Genomic DNA, 21,408 nt, shown 5'->3' on the forward strand with positions numbered 1-21,408 from the left:
AGCAAACTGGCCTTAGTGCCAAATTGCTTAATGAGTTAAGAATGGTTTTTTTCATTTGTTTAAAAATGTAAATACCAATCTTAGCTCTCCTTTTCAAAAACAGGTTGGAGGATAGATTTGATTCTGGGGCTAGAGTTCATTCACCCCTTACAGGATCCCATTTGGCCTCTGAAGCCCACTGAGGTCTGGCAGGGGATTCATGTCAGCCATGATACCTCAACATCACAGCAAAACAAAAATAAATTTTAAAAAACTCCCACCCAGTCCCTCAGTCTCTCTCGTACCCCTCCTGACTCATATCCCAAACTCTAGTCTTGCCATGGAGTTACCCAATTTAAATGTCACTTGGCTTGCTCACTTCTTGTTCATCCTAGTGAGATTTTCCTTCTCCTCTTCCTCCAGGATGAGGGAAATGCAGACTGTCTTTTCCTAAGGCAATGACAGCCTTATTTTGCCTACTTTGGGAGCATTCCCAGATCACCTAAGATGTGTGATAAAAGTTCAAGCGACATAGTTTGGGGATAATTTAATCATTTTATTAACAGAACCAGCAGGTTACTAAGAATAGGATGGTCATCTGGCCATCTCTCTCAGACCAAAAACAATCCTGGCAGCAGACTCAGTTTATATAGACATCCTTCAAAACAGTAGGTGGCCCATCAAACAACAATCAGATTTAATTGGTTAAGGGGATTGGAAGTGGGCTACAGTAAAAGGAAGGGCTGAATATCTCTTGGATGGGCAAAGTGTCTTTATACCAGTCCACCCAAATTCAAAGAATGTATACCTCTCCCAAACCTGAGCAGAACCCAGTAACTTCCACCAGGGTGGGGCTCTAGATGAGAAACTAGACCTATATCATCAGCAGCAAAGTCCTTAAGAATTTAACTTAAAGTCAGGATTTCAGAAGAAGGAGAGAGCTCTGAATCTCTTCCCCCCCCCCAACAACTGATTATTAATAATCATTTCTCACAGATGGACATTTTCTTATCCATCCCCAGAGAAAAAATTGATGGGGTCTGAATACAGATCAAAGCATACATTTTGACTTTATTTTTCTTGGGTTACTATTCTGGTCTGTTTTCTTTTACAACCTAATATGGAAATATGTTTTGCATGACTATACATGTATACTCTATGTTACTTTCTCATTGAGGGAGATGGGAAGGGTGGGAGAGAATTTGGAACACAATTTAAAAGAATGAATGTTGAAAATTGTTTTTACATGTAATTGGGGGAAAATAAGATATGAAATAAAAAATTTTAAATCAGCTACATTTCATATAGGAGCTAGTTATATTCATTAGGATGAATCTGTTCCTTTCCCACTGAGATAATTTCTTGTAGTTGATGAATATTCCCCAGGCATGAACCTAAGCACTTAGTGATAGGGGAATAGAAATTGAGTAATGTGGCAGTGAATAAAAATCAAAAGCCAGAGTACTTAAAAATCCTAACTTGTGCTCACCATATGCTGGGAGGTAACCCTAAATAGTTGGAAATTGAGTATATAGAATTATAGCCACGTTAAATAGAGCAGAAATCTGGAATCATTCTGACTAAAGATATGTTGAAAGGCAGAAGCAGAATAGGTGTGCTGAAAAGCAGGTTCGAAGGAACAGCCCATGGAACTGAAATCAGGGAAAGAAAAGTCAGTTAAATTTTCCTTTCTTTTTTTTTCTTGGAAACCAAATTTTAACGAGATACTTGACAGAATACCGAGTGCTCTCTATGCAATGGTCAGAGACCAAAATCAGCAAAACAGAATCTCCAAGTCTGGGGGTGAGGGTAGTCACAAGCATAGTAGCAAGGCATCTGGGGTTTTCACCATAGGTGAATTTCTACAAGTTGAATAATTTCATGAATGTCTACACAGTCTACTCATCATCATCTTCATTCCAAGTGGTTATGCACCTGCCTTAAAAGCATAAGAGGGATAGTTTAAAAGAAGTGCTGACTACAGGCTTCTTCCCTCACAATGTTGACTTCAGGACCATCCAACATCTATTGTTCGGCTGTTTATATGGGAAAAGGGAAAAGCGTGTTTGTTGCTGCATCTTTATCATGGAATATTAGGAAAATCTGGGGAATAAGAAACTCAGGTTGCTGGTAACAGAGTTTGACCACTAAAGAATGGCCAGATATAGAGGATCACAAGACCAAAGGCATAGGGGAAACAGTACAAGCTCTAACCAGCTGGGCATTCGTGTCTCAATGTAAGTTAATAAAGGTAAAGTGAGGAGCAGAATTTTGAGCTCAGTTTGCTACCACAAGCCCAAACCTGTTAACAAGGTGGGTCAAATGACAACCTCAGGCCAACAGCCCAGAGGAGAAGGCACAGCTACTTTATATAAGCATAGGATGAAAACCAGAAGCAGACGGGTGAGGAAGTGAGTGCAATGAGTTACAGGGCTAGCAGCTTCACAGGGGTGATGACACGATGGGTGGGAAATTAGGAATGTGGGGCCAGCAATAACCCCTTCCTTCCCTCCACGACTAAGAAATATTCGTTGTAGGGGCGGCCAGGTAGCACAGCGAGTAAGAGCACCGTCTCCAGTGTTGGGATGACCTGGAGATTGAATCCTGGGCTCAGACACTTAGCACCTACCCAGAAACACCTGGCCATGTAACCCTGAGCAAGTTACTTAACCCCAATTGCTTAGGGGTGGACAGGTGGCTCAGTGAGTAAGAGCACCGGCTCCAGTGTCGGGATGACCTGGATCAAATCTGGGCTCAGATACTCAGCACCACACCCAGAAATAACTGGCCATGTAACCTTGAGCAAGTTACTTAACCCCGATTGCTTTAAAAAAAAAAAAAAAGAAAGAAATATTCGTTGTTTAAGTCCACCTGCAAGGTTAGAGATATTGGATAACAAACCAGACATCCTTAAAGGACAACTTGGTGCTATGAAGGCTTTAGACCAGACTTCCAGATGTCCACCTGCATTTCTCAAGTATAACAAATGTCTTGAGGCAAGAATAGAACAGTGGTTAGCATGAGACCTAAACTTCTAAACTTAGTTCACAGGCAAAGGGACAAAGAAATGGGCCTTGAGCAATCACAGAAAATGGGTCAGCAACACAGAACAGGATCAACTATGGAGCAGAATCAATTATAAAACGATACAGAAATCAATTTAGATTCTTCATTAGGAAGAAAGCCTAAGTGGTAGTGATGTAATGCATATGTGGTGCTCTTTATAAGCCAATATAGAAAGTTAGCAACATGTTCACTGATCACCCAGGAATGACTGGGTGAGAAAATGATGATATGAATTTGGGGAAACAAAAAATAAAGGAAGGAGAAAAAAAGAAAATGCTACACATTGCTGCATCTCGGATTCAAATGTTATATTCTCTATACTCTGAATGTCAGAATCAAGGTGACTAAAGGTTTCCACTCAAAATATCAAAACTTTGGGTTTTTCCCTCTAAAGAGGGATAGAGAGTTAGATATCAGTGATAAGAACAAGTTCTATTAGTGGGGGAAAATGTGGAACCAAATTTATGGTTTACTGAGAGGGCAGTCCCCTTTGGTGCGGAGGGAACTATGTCCAGCCATCTTGCTGGAAAGGCTAATTCTGGGGTAATCCTTAGAACTGGAATGACCAATAACAACTAGGATATGTCTTACAAAGCTGCTTTTTTCTGCCCTGCAACAACAGGAAGTATGGATCAACTGGCTCATGGAGCTTAGTGAATAAACTGCATTCTACGTGTTTGTACAGCCTAAGCTTATAGGGTCCTACATAGGAACTCTGCCTTCAGTACTTGGCCAAGAAGGAGACGTGGCTGGAGACCATCTTCCTTGTCTTACCAACAATTAGTATCTAAATAATAAAGCCCAATTTTATGGTGGCCATATACATTTTAAAAGCAAATTTAGCCCAATAGCTTTAAGATTTAGAGAATGTCTGAGTGCCATACACATATATAAATCCAACATACAAAAACATAAACTTGCAAACTCTGAAATTTGGAAGATTTTTCCATACAACTATTCACCAAATGGATTGTTTTTTACAGAGTAAGTTCTCTTGTTATATATAATGATCCAATTTTTAAAAACTCAACTTACACAAACACATTATGTAGAACAAGGTAAGGCATATTTTAATACTAGAGAAAACATAATCTTGAGAATATTTTAACCAAAAAAGCAAGGTTTGAGTGTATACAAAGGGGCAAAACCCGTAATTTTAACCCGGTTGAAGTGCAGACATTCTTCCAAAGAAGACTTTAATCCCTAATATCCCTGCCACTACCACCCTGAACAAAGAAAACAGAAGGCATCCCAGCTAGTGAACTGTGTACTTTTCGGATGATGGAGATTTAAACCCATCACTAAAGGAGGCAAATCATTTCACTCCTCACACTGAACCTTATACATTCTTTTTGCTTTCTCCACATAAAATGAAAAATTGAAAATTATTCTTATGGTTCTAGCACATCAACTTTAGTAAAAATATTTCTTTTTTGTTCCCCTCCCACTCCTGGGGTAGAAGGATGGTTGCTTTTATAATCTGAAAAATTGTTTAACAAAACATGCTGGCATCATCATTCAGGTCCAGGATTTAACTACCTAAGTTCTTTTTTTTTTAAAGCAATTGGGGTTAAGTAACTTGCCCAAGGTTACACGGCCAGTTTTTTTGTGTGGGTGCTAAGTATCTGAGGCCAGAACTGATCCGGGGTCCTCCCAACTCCAGGGCTGGCGCTCTTACTCACTGTGCCACCTACTGCCCCTAGCTAAGTTCTAATAGTGTTCTTTTGAAGAAAAGGTAGCAAATGCATCTAAGGTCCCTAGTTTATTGTTAGGAAGAGAAAGGCACTTATTGTTTTTTTCTTCTTGGTACTTATTACCTCTGCATTCGACAGCAAATGGTACAGAAGCTATTACTTATTTAGAGAATCCTAGGTCTTCTTAAAAGGTGTTTTATGATTTTTCTTTCATGGCATTATGATAAAACAGAAACTACAATAACAACAATTTGTCGCACTCCTGTGAGTTTAACTGGGTATACTCAGCCCCAGTAATGATTTCAGCGTCTGTCTGAAGCACCAACAATACCAGATCCAGTGCTCTGCGCCAGGCCTCAGTCTTTGGTGTGACAACATCATAAACCCTTGATGTTTCCTTTAGTCTACTAGGAACACCTAGATTTAAAGCCCCACTTGTCACTTTATTATATTCTTTAAGAAGGTATAATAGAGGACAGCCAGAGTCTGTAGTTTTTTGGAGAAAGTTTTGAACAAACGTGCTGGCTTCACTCTCTGAAGAGCAAGTGCCTGTGTTATAGACGACTGATGAAAGGTATTTGTGCCATCCATCTGCCAAGGCTTTGAGTACAGCCGGTCTGTAAAATGCCTGAGAGGAGGCCATCCAGGAGGAAGCCGTCGGAAGCTGTCCTGGACAATCCTTGTCCATCTCTGTTTGCGACCGTTCTATCAGCATGTGGAGATGGGCAAGGCACAGGATTTCCACGGCACCCCCTCCCAGGAAGACCTTCTCATCGCCTAGAGCATGATACAAACGGTGGGCACAGGTCCAGAAATGGTCCTCCTTGGCTTGCATCTGCGCGAGGACGGGACTGGTGAGCACCGCCGTGGCCAGAAGCACTCCCTCAGCCTTTATTAAGATGGCCACCTTGCTGCTCACTTCTTTGGCATTCAGCTGGCCAGCTCTCCACAGGTTCACGTAGACGCCACTCCCCACACATTCTTCATTCAGCTGTGTAGCATAGGTCACCTGCACTGCTCCAGTGACCTCTGCAAAATCCTGCAGCACACAGTGACTCACCGGCCCAACCAGCAGCAGGTTACTACACATGCACCTTTCCATCAAATTTCCAGACACATTTCCTCGCACCATCACTAGGTTTACATTTAACTGAATTAATATCTCGAAAGTATGGTCCAGCCACAGCTTCTCATGGTACGCCAGACTTTCCAATTCAGTCTTAACATTTCCCAGATTATTCAATCCCAAGTGGCGGTAATTCTCTTTGAAGTCACCATCGATGAGAACTATGCGCAAAGGCCGATTCTGGAGTTCTCTGACTGTGGTGGTATAGTTTATGGATACAAGAGTTATATATCCAGAGTAGACACAAGAAAAGCTTTCAGGGACGCCTGGCAAACAGCAAGTGGAGATCTTTGAAACATCAAACCTGAATGGCACTGTATTATTCCTCTTCCTCACGTGCGCATTCTGATATTGGCATCTGACTGCTGCTTCCACTAATGCCATACTGCTATGATCTCCATGGCTCAGACCCACTGCCAACTGCACCAAATCATTGCAATTCTGAACATAAGCTTCTGGCTGTTGTTTGCTGCTAGTCTGATAAGAGTCATTTTCTGCCGTATTAAAATGCCTACTGTGGCTTAGTCTTGATTTTCTGGGGTGGCTATTTGGAATCAGGCTGGTCTGGGAAGCCTGAGACAGGGCTTTATTTCCTTTAGCTACAGACTGAGAACTGAAGTAAGAAGACCTTGAAGATAATTCAGAACACCGCCTGGAAGAAAATGCAGGAGTGGATGGTTGAGAAGATGCATTTTTTACATCCCGCTCTCTTTGGATCCAAGGAATCTCAGCTGGGACATGCACAAGGGGGCTAGGAATGATACCGAGGGTTCCAAGGAAAGGATATCTCCTTGTGTCTCCAGTGTTGGCAACCACATCCGGCAGAGGGATTTGAAGAGGATCCACTTCCTTCCTGCAAGATGTTAGGCCTTCTGACATCACTGACACTATGATTGAGATGGGGATGTCTTGCTGGAGACAATGGAGGGCAGCCGTGCTCCAGGCGCCTGCCAGAAACAGCAGAGTGTTGGTTCCGGTCCCGTAGGCACTCTTCTGTGACTGCACCGTTTCATAAAGCAGCTGTCCAACAGAAGTGGTCAAATCCAGACTTTCGAGAAGCCTCAATGGGGAGCAGGCCAGGACACTTTCATGAGAGCCTTCGCCCAGGATAAACTTGGCCGACTTTACCGGGCCTAGGAAGCTTCGGCCCGCCTCCATTAACGCGGAAAGCTGCTGGAGGCCCGCGTGTCTCTTTCTGCTCATGTTTATGCAAGCCATGCCCGTGACCCGGGGTCTCCAGTGACACAGAAGCAGGAGACCTCACACTCCTTCGGGCAAGGGCGGGGACCCGAAGCAGCCTGGAAAGAGGCTGCCTGGCACAGCTCGGCGCTGGGCATCTCCTTGGCTCCGGTGGGCCCCCGCGATGATAGGACTCTGTCACCACACTGTGGTTACATTGTAGCAGAACGTTCTCTTCTGCGGGGAAAAGCAAAGGCCGGGTTTGCAAGGGAAACAATGTAACAAGAGGAGGTCTGCACCGGCAGCTCGGGGGCGCGGGGAGACCGCTAGGCACAGAGCCGGGCTGGGGGTCGGCTAGCGCGGCCTCGAGTCCCACCTGACCCTGGCTGCGGAGCGGCCACCCGCGGGCCGAGGGCTCTCAGCGGGGCGCCTGGGGCTGGTGCGCTCCCAGACGGCTCACACTGTGGCGCCCGGGGCCGCGCTGCCCGTGTGCCCGCCGGGGCCGTCCACCAGCCCGGGGCTGTCCCTCCCCCAGCCCTTACACCGAGCCCCGCGTGCGCGGGAGCCCCGCTGAGCCCCGGGAGCAGCCGGCTGGGGTCTCCCAAGCCCGGGCTCCGTGCGCCCCAACCGCCCCTCCCACCCCGAGCACGCACGCGCGCACCCCCTGCACGCCGTGGCTCCTTACACGCCCACTCCCCGCCGGGGTCTCCAGCTCTCCACAGGCTCAGGACACACAGGCACATGCGCACGCGCACACACCCGGGGCCTATCGCGCATCTGCGGCCTAGGCCTTGGCGTCCCCCAGGGGCCTCTCCTCGCAGCAGGCCCCAGGGTCCCTGCTTACCCGCCTCAGCGTCCCCCGCTGACCTCACCCGCGCAGCTCCACCGCCAGGCCTCGCCGCTCCAGCTGCCCACCTACAGGCCCCCACCGCGCATGTGTCCAGGGAAAAGCGCCGTCGCTAGGCAACCGGGAAGCGCCCCGCCCCTCAACAGTATAGTTAGCTTCGGGCAGGTGTGGGCGGTGGCAGAGGAACGGCCGTCTGATTAGTGGAGAGAGCGCAAGAGGGGCGGGACCTCGGGGGAAGCCTCCCTTCCATTGGACGGCTGCGGATGGCGGCACGAGGGGAGGGGGGCGGGGCCGACTAGGGAGCTCTCCTAGGCAACCGCTGTACCCAGACAGTCTGCGAGGTGTTGGTGTCGGAGGCGCCTGGGACTCCGGCCTGGCGGCCGGGCCCATCTCCTGCAGCATGGTGAGCCGGAACGGGTGCTAGCAGGGCGGGGAAACTGAGGCAGGGAGGGGCCGGCCGCGGGGAGGGGTGGGGCTCCGCAGTGTAGCCCTCCTCTCTGTGGTTGTTGAGGCCTCCGCGGCCCCACCGGATTCTGTGGCAGAGATGCTGGCCTGGGAGCCATCTCCTTCCCCAGCTCAGTTTTCAGACGAGGAAACTGAGGCAGGCGGGCTGGGGTGACTTGTCCAGGGTCACCCAGCTAGGAAATGTGACTCTGGGCCGCACCCCTGCTCTTACAGACGGGGAAACCGAGGCAGGCTACCAGGAGGGAGCAGCCCTTACACTTGGGCCACATCCCGAGTGCAGGCCTGCCCAGAACCGGGCGGAGCTGGGTTCCAGGAGGTCCCAGTTCAGATCCTGCTACAGTCACTGGTTGCGTGGCCCTGAACAAGACTTGGACCTCTGGTGCCCTGGAGGTAATCACTGTAGAGTGCTTAGCCCGGTGCCTGGCACAGAGCGAGTGCCCTGTTAATGTCAAGCTGCCATCAACATCACCATCACCACCATTGCCATCACCATCATCCTTATCATTTCTGGGCGCAGCATGTTAGGCAGGGCAAGGCTGCACAATGTGTGATTTGTGCAGGCACCAGAGGAAGGCTGTTTGAGGGTTAGCCCAGAGAAGTGCATGAGATGACAGTATTGCAGGCCCTCCCTTGCCCTACCCACTGATGGGCCAGCCTTGGTTAGGGGCTGCAGGACAGATGTAAATAAAGACCCTGAAGTTGGAGTTGATGCCCAGAGGGATGTCAGAGCCAAGAACCTTACCGAGAAGGCAGAAGGAAGGCTCAGGGGTGGGGGTGACCTGGAGGTGATGGCCCACCCCTGGGGGACAGAGGGAGGGAGTTACCAACCTAAGGACAGCCTCAGGAAGCACAGAAGCATGGGGGATTAGAGTGAGGAGTCATTTTGGTGGGAGTGGATAGTATGAGGTCAGGGTGCAGGCATTGGAGAGAGAGCCTTTCAGGCCAGGACTACAAATAAGCATGACAGAGAGAAGATGAATTTGATGGGGCAGTTCTGGACTCTGCAGGCCCTATACAGGACCTGGATGAAGAGGGTTTTATGCCTGGCCTGGGATGGGATGGGGGGCAGAGAAGTTTGGAAGAGTGATGGAAGCAGTCAGGGAACAGCTTAGTGTCCAATCTGCCCGGAAGGTAAGTCAGTGAAAGCAAATGGTGTCCCTGGATCAGGGCAGACTAAAGGAGAGACTGGCCAGAGCAGTGTGTCTGCAGACTGTGGAGCTGGGCTCCAGTCCTCCCTTGATGTGCCTGGGTGAACTGCAGGCCTTCCCTGGGACTTGGTTTCCTCACCTGTAAAACAAAGAGGCCAGACCAGGTGGTCACTCGGAGCCCAGCTGCTTGCCTAAAAGTGGGGTCAGGCTCCATTTCTTCTGCTCCTTCGCCCAGGTGCCCCCCAAGGTTCACTTGAAGCTTAGGTTCTGCTCTAAGTGTGGGCTCTCCCCCAAACTGGGAAAGTACTCCATATAAAATGCAAATCAGGTATGGGTCAAAGAGTTATTTCTAGCTGATTTCAAAAGATTCTCAATACCCATCCCAGAAATGTAAATGTAAATGAGGAGCAGAACTAATAAGCAGTATTCTGCCAGGAACAGGAGACTTAAAGCCATGCAAACACAACGAAGTGGCCAGGAGATGCTGCACCTCTGAGTCGCCCTCCCTCTAGCTGGAAGCAGTCTTCCCCAAGAACACAGCAGCAGGTGCAGCTGGCACAGACCCAAAACCAAGAATTCCAGTCCTATTCAACTAGTAGTTTGGCCAAAATGGCGGAGTGAGGAAGGAACCCTCTGAAGCCCTGCAAACAACTAGAAAACTGCCTCAGAATTAATCCAAGGAGCAGGGAAGAAGTCTACCAGCCCAGCAGGAAAGGTCTGTCTCCCTGCAGTGGGAGGGCAGCAGCAGCTGGAGGGCCTCCAGCAAGGCTCCAAGCCTGGGGCAATCCATCAGTGAGGCCAGCAGCCCCCTAGGCCAGAGAGCAGTCTGTGTAGCTCAGCAAGGCCCCCAGGGGGCCCTTGACCCCTTTGCTGAACAGTAGTGAAGCCCCACCCCAGGGCTGACCTACAGTGAGGGTGGACTCTGTTTCCATAGCAACCCAGCAGCACAGCCCCACCCCTGGGGCAGACCAGCAACAAGATTGGTCCTCCAGGACCATCCACCAGAAAGTCGCTGTATGCAGCCAACCAGTAGGAAGGCCCCCACCCCTGGAGCAGGCCCGAAGGTAATCTGCATACCTGGGGAGAACAACAGGGAGGCCCCACTCCCCAGTACAAGCCAGAAAGGAAGGTTCACCCCCAGTAAAAGCAAGTAACTAAACTGTGAAGCCCAGTGAAAGCCAGCAGCAAGACCCTGAACCCCAAAACAAAAAAGGTTGGGACAGTGCAGGATCACAGCCCAGCTCTCACATAAAAACGTTGTCACAAAAGAGGCAGAAAAAAATGAGCCAAAAAAAAGAAAGAGTTTGCTTGACTGCGGACAGGTACTATGGTGATAAGGAGGGTTGAGGCATAAACTCAGAAGAGGACAATCGTGTCAAAAGGTGAAGCCTCAAAGAAAAAAGGTAATTTGGTCTCAGGTCCAAAAAGACTTCCGGGAAGAAATTTTAAAAGTTTTTAAAACTCAAATTAGAGAAGTAAAAAGAGTCAAAAGCATAGGAAAAATATACAAAAAAAAATTTACTGAGGAAAATAATTCCCTAAACAATAGAATTGGCCAAATTGGAAAAGAAAGTACAAAAGCTCACTCAAGAAAATAATTACTTAAAAATTGGAATTGAGCAAGTGGAAGCTAATAACTCTATGAAACATCAAGATACAATAAAATCAAAAGTTAAAAAAAAAAGAAGGAAATGTGAAATTTCTCCTTGGAAAAGCAACTGACTTAGAATATTGATCTGAGAAAGATAACATAAGAATTATTAAACTACCTGAAAGCCATGATCAGAAAAAATAAAAAATAAAGTCTGGACAACATCTTTCAATAAATTATCAAGGAAAACTGCTCTGATATCTTAGAACCAGATCCCTTTCACTACCCGAAAGAGATCCCAAAATGAAAACTCCCACAACCACCATAGCCAAATTCCAGAGTTCACAGATAAGGGAAAAGTACTGCAAGCAGCCAAAAAGAAACAGTTCAAGTCTCTTGGAGCTACAGTCAGGATTATACAGGGTTTGGCAGCTTCCACATTAAAGAGCTGGAGGACCTGGAATATGATATACTGGGATTACAACCAAGAATCACCTACCCAGCAAAACTGAACATAATCTTTCAGAGGAGAAAATCGATATTTAACAAAATAGAGGACTAATGACTGGAACAGAATAAAAAATTTGACCTCCAAGGTCAAGACTCAAGGGAAATATAAATAGCTAAGAAAAAAACAAGGAAGAGAAAACAAATTCAATAAGGTTAAACTTTATATTCCTATATGGCAAGATAATATTTGTAACTCTTAAGAACTTTACTATAAGAGCAATTAGAAGGAGCAAATATAGACAGAGGGTATGGATATAAGGTGATTTTGATGGGATGATACCCACCCTCCAAAAAAAATAAAGGAGTAAGAAAGAAAATTGCATTGGAAAAAGCAGTGGGGGGAGTGATTAAATGGGGGTAAATCATCCTACATAAAAAAAGCATGAAAGAGCCATTATAATGGGGGAAGAATGTTGGGGAGGAGGGGGACAGACAAAGCTTAAATGTTATTCTCATCAGAGCCTGGTAATTTTCAAAACAATCTGGTACTGGCTAAGAAATAGAGTGGTCGATCAGTGGAATAGATTAGGTACAAATTACATTATAGTAAATGACCATAGTAATCTAGTGTATGATAAACCCAAAGATCCAAGCTTTTGGAACAAAACTAATGAGTTTTTTTGACAAAAACTGCTGGGAAAACTGGAAAACAATATGGCAGAAACTAGGTACAGACCAACATCTCACATTGTATACCAAGATAAGGTCAAAATGAGTACATGCTCACACTTAAAGGGTGATACCATAAGCAAATTAAGAAAGTATGGAATAGTTTATGAATAGTCAGATGTATGAATAAGGGAATAATTTAGGACCAAAGAAGACATAGAGAACATTACAAAATGTAAAATGCATCATTTCAATTATATAAAATTAAAGTTTTTGCACAAACAAAACAATACAATGAAAAGCATAAGGAAGGCAGAAAAGGGGGGGGATAGGGAGGAATCTTTGCCACAAGTATCTTTAATAAAGGCCTCATTTCTCAAATATACAGAGAACCGAGTCAAACTTATAAAAATTTAAGTCATTGTCAAAGGGTATGAAAAGTTGTTTTTCAGACAAATCAAAGTTCTCTATAGTCATATGAAAAAATACTCTAAATCACTATTGAGTAGAGAAATGCCAATTAAAACAATTCCTGAGGTACCACCCCACACCTATCAGAGTGGTCAATATGACAAAAAAGGAAAATGTTGGATGTTGGAAAACTGGGACACTAATGCATGGTTGCTAGAGTTGTGAACTGATCCAACCATTCTGGAGAGCAATTTGAAACTGTGCCTGAAGAGCTATAAAACTGTGCATACCTTTTGATCCAGCAATATCACTGCTAAGCCTATATCCCAAAGACATCCAAAAAAAGGAAAAGGATTTATTTGTTCAAAAATGTTTATAGCAACTCTTTTTTGTGGAGGTTAAGAATTGGAAATCAAAGGGATGCCCATTAGTTGGAGAATGGCTAAACAAGCTGTGGTGTATGAGTGTAATGGAATATTATTGTGCTGTAAGAAATGATGAGCAGGTGGATTTCAGAAAAACCTGGAAAGACTTATGTGAACTGATGCTGAGTGAAGTAAGCAGAACCAGGAGGACACTGTGCATAACAGCAGCATTGTGCGATGGTCATCTTTGATAGACTTGGCTTTTCTCAGCAACACGATGATCCAAGACAATCCCAAAGGTCTCAGGATGAAGCAGAGAGAAAGAACCGATGTTGTCTGTTTTATTCAAGTCTTCTTTTACAAAATGACCAGAGTGCAAATGTTTTACATGATTGCACATGCATAACCTATATCTGATTGCCATCTTAGGGAGGGAAGATAGAGTTTGGAACACAAAACTTTAGAGTATTAAAAAAATTTTTTTAAAGTAGATCATTTTGGAGCCTGGACACGCACATCTCACGTTCAGTCACCTAGAGTCAGGCAAAGAACAAATAGAAGAACCATCCTGGGGCCAAAGTGCAAGGTGGCCTTATTGGACCTCTTTGCTCCATCTGCCCCAGAAGAGGAGTCCCCAACAAGGACAGAATTACCCTCCTTTAAAGGTTCACTGAGTCATTGGCTCTTCTTGGGGAGATTGCACTATCATCCCCCCAGTGCCGAGTCCTTCATCGTTGAGCCATAAAGTGTCCAAGGGCTGAGTGAGCCGGGACCAGGCAGGGTAGCTCCTCCCATAGCCCAGTAATCCAAGCAAGGGACCAAGGACCTGAGCTACTGTGGTGGCGGTGGAGAAGAGTAGGCCCAAGTGAGAAGCGCCCGAAAAGATTTGGGAATCCTTCCAGAATGCTCTCTCTCCTCCATTCTCTTCACTAGGTTCTCAGCTGGCTCTAGCTGAAACATGTCACTTGTGGGGGAATCAGTGTGATGTTGGCTGTAGGCCCACATTATTTTCTCCTAAATGATCTTGTCCCAAAGGCTTAGTTTTACACAGGCTAGCATCACTGTCATTGTGACCTAGCACTTAAAGGTACTGGAATTGGAATCCAGCCGCAACAGTGATTCTTTAGTGACAGAAGGGAGGGATCCTTGAACATAATTATTCGTTTTATTTATAAAGAACCTTGCCTACTATTTAACTCTATTTTTCTTGCTTCTCTAATGAATGGGGTTTGATTTAAATTTAACTCATATGTATTTGTTTTTATAGGCATCTAACTATCGACCAAGTACCAGTCAGCGTAAGAAACCTAATGTAAAAGTCGAATTGACTGAGGAACAGAAACAAGAAATTAAGGAGGCCTTTGACTTGTTTGATGTTGATGGGTCTGGAAGCATTGACGTGAAGGAATTGAAGGTTTTGTAAATTTCTTCCTATTCAGAAGTTCTGGAAAGTTTTTCATTATGTGTAGTATTTTCCAAATCTACTTTTATTGCTTAAATATTATAAATATGTATGTTGGAATTCTGATAGCTAATGGAAATTTTTCCTTTAATGTATACAGCCTTCCTGGAAACTGTTTGACATTATTTTCCCATTTCATAGGTGAGAACAATCTAGCCAGTTAGTTCAATAATTTCTCCCCAAATCCTGCTATGTAAAGCAGGGGTAGGACAAGTGTCCATGTGAACTGACATCATTTTTTAATATTGAGCTGAATCCAACCTGATGATGGGACTCAGCCCCAGACGTCATCACTCAATCTTTTTCCACTTAGCAGAACACACCAGAGCTAAGATTCAATGCCATCAAGGACCCAGGGTCACCTCCTCTCATTAAAGGAGGACGGTGGGACTGGCATCATTGCCAGGTGAATTCTAGCATGGTGAATTTTCAGCCACAGCCACTCTTGAGAGATATCTCCTGGGCTGTGGAGGGAGCACCATCATCTGCTGGGTGGGGACAGCACCCACACCGATAAAATGACTGAGAAGTACGTGAGGTCCACAGGACCACACTGAGTATACAGCTGTCTGCAAGGAAGGGTTGTTTTTTTTTTTAAAGAAAAAGCCAAATATCCTATTTTAAATCAGTAAAAATAAATGGCTAATTTCAAAACGATGTGATCTCATACATCTTTCCCATTTCAGATTGCAATGCGTGCATTAGGTTTTGAGCCAAAGAAAGAAGAAATTAAGAAAATGATTGCGGAGATTGACAAAGAAGGCTTTGGCACCATTAACTTTGAAGACTTTTTCGCCATGATGAGTGTAAAAATGGTATGGTATTGTTACCACTGTTCTCATAATGAGAAATTTTAAAAACTAAAAAAATATTCTCCTTAAATCATAACTTTTTTATAAATATTGTAAAATGTATATCTGTGCCTGTTCAGAAGTAACTATATTTGAGGAGGACAGGCCCCCCAAGATGGTAGCTTGTGCTTTAGCTGAACTGAGCTCCTGAGGGCTGCTGACACAGCAGCTGTGATTATGTCAGGGTCTCAACCTCTTACTTGAGGATGGTTTTTAAAGGAGAGGAGTCAATTCAGTATTTACTGCCCCTAGCAAGGGATAGTTTACTGTGAGCTGGCCTCCTCCTCTGCTGGGGTCAAGGCCACACCAGAACAGGTGCTTCCTGGGCTCCCTCCTTTCTCTGCTGGCTTACCGGTACCCACCACCTTTCCTTGCCTTTCTGAGAGGACTCTCGTGGCCCACCAGGGCAAACGCTGCTGGCTCAGCCCTGAAGCCCAGATCTTCCCATTTCCTCTGGAGCCTCGGCACCTCTTCCCTGTTGGTCTCTCCTCCCCATGGACTCTCCCTCTGTCTACAAACACACTTGGCTCTCCCTAGTCTTAAAAACAAAGCCAACCAACCCCCCCTTTCCCCTTCCCTGCTTCTTCCTTCAAACTCCCTCTCTCTGCCCCTGCTTCTAGAAGAGTCTGCTCAAGATTCCTCTATTTCCTCACAGCTTCCTGGCTCTTCAGCCCTTGGGACCTTCCATTCCCCTCCCCCCACAACCCCCGGATTAGCAGATCTAGGGACCTTTCTCAGCCATCATCCCCCAGCCTCCCTGTAAAGCACAGCTTGGCCCAAGTGACTCCATAATCCTGCCTCCTCCTCTGACATCTGGGGCCCCACCCCACCTCTGTGACTGTGCCCAGTCCCCTTTGCCTTCTGTTCTCGCTTGTTTTCAAATTAACAAGCCTTTCTGTCCCTCCCACATCTTACCATTGAAAAAGAAAAAAAAAACCTGTAACAAACTCTAGAAATTGCCGCCCCCACCAAAGTTCGGCTTCCATGTTTATGAGCTCTGATCATCCATCTAGATTCTAGATCCTCAGCTCTCTCCTGGGTCTCCGCCCTGCCCTGGGGATGCTTTCCTCCCTTCCTTATGGGATCCTCTCTGACCCCGCTCCCCTGTGGGCCATCCCCTGCTCTGGGCTCCCTTGCCCCCTTCTCCTATCTCTGATCTTGCCTGCCAACCCTCAGTCCTGCGTCACTCCCGTCCTCTGCCATCTTTGCTCCCATTCACGCGCCCTGTAACAAAGATGGGGAAATAAGGACCCGAGCTGGAGGGTCATCGTGTTCCTCTTACACTTGGGTCTGATTTGAGTTCCTCGGACTTGTTTTCATGTCTGGTCATCCCTACTTGAGGTGAAGCTGCCTGAGCACAGGTCTGGATTAAAGGATGCACATGGCCCACCACACTCCCAAGCATGGCCCAGACCCATGGAGATGCAGTTGAGGAATATCTACCGAATAAAGTCAGGCTGGCACTTTGGGGAGATTGCTCTGTGGAGGGCCGAGAGGGAGTCCAAGGCTGTTGCCATAGTTCAGGGAGGAGATGACAAGGGCCTGGACTGGGGTGGTGGCCTGGTGAGTGGGGAGAGGATGCAGATAAAGGAGGGAGCAGTTTTGGGAACTGATTGGATCTGGGGGATGAGTGAGAAGTCAGGAATGCCGGTGAGGCAGCTTCGCCATAGGAGAGCTCAGGAGGCTGGCTTTGGGAGAGGAGGTGCTGAGTTCTGCTTGGGATGTGGTGAGGATATCGGTGGGCCCTTGGAGGAGGAATGGGGGTGGGGGCGGAGAGAGGGGAAGTGGGCAGACATCTTGAGTTAGGGAGTCGTAGACACTGATCAGCAAGATGGAAGATTAGTCTGAAAACTTCTGTATCCACCAGCCACCAAACAAAGAATCCTGGCCAGCCGTAAAGAATTAGCCCTCTATCCCCAAGATAAGGTGATAAAACATCCCTGCATCAAGTGGGAATCTTAGGAACTAATAATGGAGAATTTTAATGCTTAAAACACTCACCTACTACCTCTGGAATCTGGTATTCTTGGCTCCCACCATTCCCGTCCTCTCAGAAGCTAAGTTTCTGGCTTCTGTGGGCCTAGCCCTCGGGGGTCCCCGTGGCTGCAGTGACTGGCCACACCTGCTCCAGCCTCACCACTCTGCCTAGCCCTGGGAGGGGGAGTAATCACGGGGCTGAAATGGTCAGGGCTCCCAGGGGAAGGCAAGGTGGGTTTAGAGCGTGTCCTTTCCCCTGTCAGAGCTTGGTGCTTGTGGGAGTCGGGCATAGACCTGCACTAAAGCAAGCACAGGTGACTTTGTTTTGATGACTTGGTCCTAACTTTGATTATTTTTTTTCTTTTTTAAAGAGTGAAAAGGATGAAAAAGAAGAAATTCTGAAGGCCTTCAAACTATTTGATGATGACTGCACAGGAAGTATCACCCTCAAAAATATTAAGAGGGTCGCTAAGGAACTGGGAGAAAATTTATCAGATGAGGAACTTCAGGTAAATGTGTTTTCTTTCATTCACCATATGTCCTTATTCTTTTCTTTAACAATCCGTAGTCTGAAGTCAGAGCTAGAGTTAGAGTTCACTTGGAGGAAAACAAAGCCTTCGGAAGATAAAAAAGCAGGAAAGCACTGACCAGGTCCTGGCTCCCCTTCCCTGCCCAATTTATAAGTGATCTCTCTCTGCCCTTGGTAAACCTAAAGAGAATGTGTGTGCACGCAAGTGTGTGTCCATATGTGTGTGTGTCTCTTAGGAAAGAGTGTGTGTGTCTGTACGTGTATCCATATGTATCTGTGTGCCTCTTAGGAATGGGTGTGTGTGTCTGTGTGTCTGTATGTGTGTCCATATGTGTCTGTGTCTCTTAGGAGAGTGTGTGTATGTCTGTGTGCCCATACATGTGTCCATGTGGTGTCTTGTGTCTCTTAGGAGAGGGTGTATGTGTCCATATGTGCGTACATATGTGTCTGTGTGTCTCTTAGGAATGGGTGTGTGTGTCTGTGTGTCCACATGTGTCTGTGTCTCTTAGGAGAGGGTGTATGTGTGTCTGTGTGTCCATACGTGTGTCCATATGTGTCTGTGTGTCTCTTAGGAGAGGGCATGTGTATGTCTGTGTGTCCGTACATGTGTCCATATGTGTCTGTGTGTCTCTTGGGAAAGGGTGTGTCTGTCTGTGACCATATGTATATCTGTATGTGTGTGTGTCTCTCTGAGGAGGGTGCTCTCTCCTAGGAACAGGAGGGAGAAGAAGCCACGTCTGAGGGTCCACCAGAGGCCGGCTGGAAGGGTCAGTCCAGAGCCAGGTGGTGGTGGCAATGATGAGAAGCCACACGGGGGCAGCAGAGAGCCGAGTCCTGGCGCCAGGAGTGCAGGGCTGACCCAGCTGTATTTCAGATTTTGTGATAAAGTCTTTGTTTTGCAGGAAATGCTGGACGAAGCTGATCGTGATGGAGATGGAGAAATCAGCGAGCAAGAGTTTCTGAGGATGATGAAAAACACCGCTCTTTATTAGCGCTAGCTCTTCTGTAGCCGCGTCCCAAAGGCTGTTCCTCTGGCCTCTCTGCTGGCCATCTCGCTTTAGATGACACTGATTAGGGCTTTACCTATGTGGCCACCCAGGAGGCTTGGGAAGGGAGGGCTCCTCAACTGCAAAGCCTAGCTTCAAGCTGCAAAGGTACAAAACTTTCTTTCTTCCCTTTTCTCATCTCACTGATCCAGGGCTCTGAGGGCTAATAGGCCAGAAAAGATTTCCAAACAAAATTTCCCAGGTAATAAATGAACTTTCACTTCTTTTTCTTTGCACACATTTAAAAGTAGATGGTGAACTTTTTGTTCTCATTAGAATAGTTGTTCGTTTGTGTAGAGTGTGAAATAAAACTATATTGCAAGGATACTCTGATCAAGCATTGATACTTAATCATATTTTTTCTCCATAGGAATACAACACACTAATCACCTTCATTTTATAAAATATTAGACTATAAAAGCCTTTGCCATTATCTCGTCTAATCAGCTTTTCCACTCACACCTGAAATCTTGCAGATGAGGAATTTGAAGGTCAGAGAAGACAATGAACTCTGCCAAGGTCACACAGCATTTATGGCTCTTACCAGATGCCAGGCACTCTGGTAATGGCTGGGGATGCCAAGAGATGAAGGCAATGGAGGACCACAGTCAGTCTTAACATCCATGACAGCCAAAGCTCAGTGTTTGCCAATCATTTTCAAGCCTGTGAAGTGCTTTCAGATTGGAGCTCTTATTTAGTCTGCCCCGTTTTTTTTCTCAGTGATGTCGACTGGTTATTTGCAGGTGGTCCCATTCTCTGTTCACATAATAGCGAATGAGGCAGCAATGTAGAGTTACAGGCTAGCCGGCAGGCGATGCAGAGATCTGAGTTCAAATCCTGACTCTGGGACCTGGCCAGCTGGACTTTGGACATGTTGCCTCACTCCACCTTCTTCACTGGCAAAAATAAGGGCGTTAGTCTAGACAGATGGCTTGTGTCCCCTTCAAACACACATTCTTCTGGCCTCCCTAAATCTCCTGAAATCTAAGCAACAGACCTTGGGGCCACGGGTCAGTCATGTGGAAAATAAAACTTTTCAAGCTTGGATCCTGCAAATTTGGGGCCACATTGAGGGGAGGTGGGCCTACTGTCTGTAGACCTGGATTGTAATCCCACCTCAGATACTTCCCAGTGTGTGAATGGGGGTGAATAGCTCCCGATTCTTCTCTATAAAATACTCATCACAGATTCTTTTAAGGGAAGTACTCTGCAGATCCTAAGGGGACTGTCACGGCAGCATGGCCTAGTGGATGGAGACCTGGCTTCTGAGCAGGAAGGTCTGCATTCAAGAAACCTCTACCACCTCTAGGCAAGTCACACTCTCCTTGGGATCTGGACAACAACTCTAAGATTCCTGGGAGTTCCAGTCCAACTGGACCTGGACCTTGTTAGCATAGACAACTTGTAGCTGAAGGTAGGTGTACATTCCAGACCTAATTAGTGTGAATAATGAATGCCATGGTCAGACGTGGTAGAATTCTCATTGTAATGCAAACCATTCCAGGTCTGTGTCTTCCAGCTCCCTCTTCAGCTGGGTCCCAGATTGACTGTGTCTGGACTTTAGAAGTTCTGTTTTCAGTGTGCTTGTCCATTTGGCCCAAGTGCTACTACCTGGGAACATGCACATGAACTTACAGACATACATGCTTGTCTGGACCTGGGATTTCATCTGCATAGGGCATGCCCAGTGTAGAAACATCCCAGCAACCCCCCTGTATTTGTAGGCTTGGCTGTCGGGGGCCCCGGGCCTTTGACACATCAGAGGTCGGATTGGCACACTGCCTCTTACGCTCAACATCACTGTCACGTGACAATGCTGTGCCCCTTACCAGGCTAATTCTTGCAGATCTATCTGCTGACTCAATGCTGGCAGTTACAGCAAGCTAAGAATGTCTTTATCTTGGGGTTCTGAAGGCACCACTGGAAATTAATGCCCAGAGGATTGAGAAGCCACGCCACACATGGTTTGCTGTTGTCCAGTCCAACGAGCAGGGATGCTGTCTCATGATACATGCCCTTCTCTACTTCCGAACAGATGACTGCTTGGTTTGCCGAAAGGAGGGATGTATGGCGCAGCCCTAGAGCAGATGAGCTACCTTATTTTGGAAGTCTATTGATGTGTTCAGACTAGGAGGGTTGTGGCAAGTGTTGAGACGCCAATTAAAACTCAGCAATACAGATGATTGTTATAGAACACAGAGGACCCATATTAAGAAATTAGACTCCTGTGCAGTCATGCTTAGGCCCCTCCAACATCCCACTTTACAGAGGCCACAGAATTGAATCCAAATGGCCAGAATTAGCTTGGAAGGGACCTCCACAGTTGTCTAGTCCAGCCCAAGGAATCAATCCTTTGTAATAAGCATGCCGGACAAGTGGCCCTCCAGTCTCCATGAGAAGACCTCCAAGGTAAAGGAAACTACTGCTTCCTAAGGAAAGCCATTCTTTCAGAGAGGTCTAATCATTGACAAATTTTTTCCTGACAATTGAGGCTAAATTTGAATTTTTTCGACCTGTACCTGTTTGCTCCTGCCATCTACCCTCCAGGGTCGG

At 46.3% G+C, this 21,408-nt stretch overlaps 2 protein-coding genes across 3 annotated transcripts; one reads left to right on the forward strand and one right to left on the reverse strand.

Annotated features, from left to right (window-relative positions):
* Window positions 1–1,030: 1,030 nt before the first annotated feature.
* Window positions 1,031–8,043, reverse strand: BBS12 (Bardet-Biedl syndrome 12). 2 transcript variants are annotated; one of them, XM_069104865.1, is made up of 2 exons: window positions 7,889–8,043; window positions 1,031–7,281 (listed from the first exon to the last, which is right to left on the reverse strand). In XM_069104865.1, the coding sequence occupies exon 2, from the start codon at window positions 7,081–7,083 to the stop codon at window positions 4,975–4,977; it is 2,109 nt and encodes a 702-aa protein (XP_068960966.1). In that variant the 5' UTR covers window positions 7,084–7,281; window positions 7,889–8,043; the 3' UTR covers window positions 1,031–4,974. The 2 variants fall into 2 exon arrangements, with proteins under 2 accessions (XP_068960966.1, XP_068960968.1); XM_069104867.1 differs by lacking the exon at window positions 7,889–8,043 and adding an exon at window positions 7,706–7,876.
* LOC138174563 (centrin-4-like) lies at window positions 8,043–19,180 on the forward strand. The gene is made up of 5 exons (XM_069104872.1): window positions 8,043–8,294; window positions 14,258–14,404; window positions 15,139–15,267; window positions 17,652–17,789; window positions 18,712–19,180. The coding sequence occupies exons 1-5, from the start codon at window positions 8,292–8,294 to the stop codon at window positions 18,799–18,801; spliced, it is 507 nt and encodes a 168-aa protein (XP_068960973.1). The 5' UTR covers window positions 8,043–8,291; the 3' UTR covers window positions 18,802–19,180.
* The last annotated feature ends 2,228 nt before the right edge of the window (window positions 19,181–21,408 follow it).

This window comes from Petaurus breviceps, unplaced genomic scaffold (genome assembly GCF_028583685.1).
Source record: "Petaurus breviceps papuanus isolate PSGF00001 unplaced genomic scaffold, PetGlider_PUasm1.0 689, whole genome shotgun sequence".
Taxonomy (NCBI): Eukaryota; Metazoa; Chordata; class Mammalia; order Diprotodontia; family Petauridae; genus Petaurus; species Petaurus breviceps.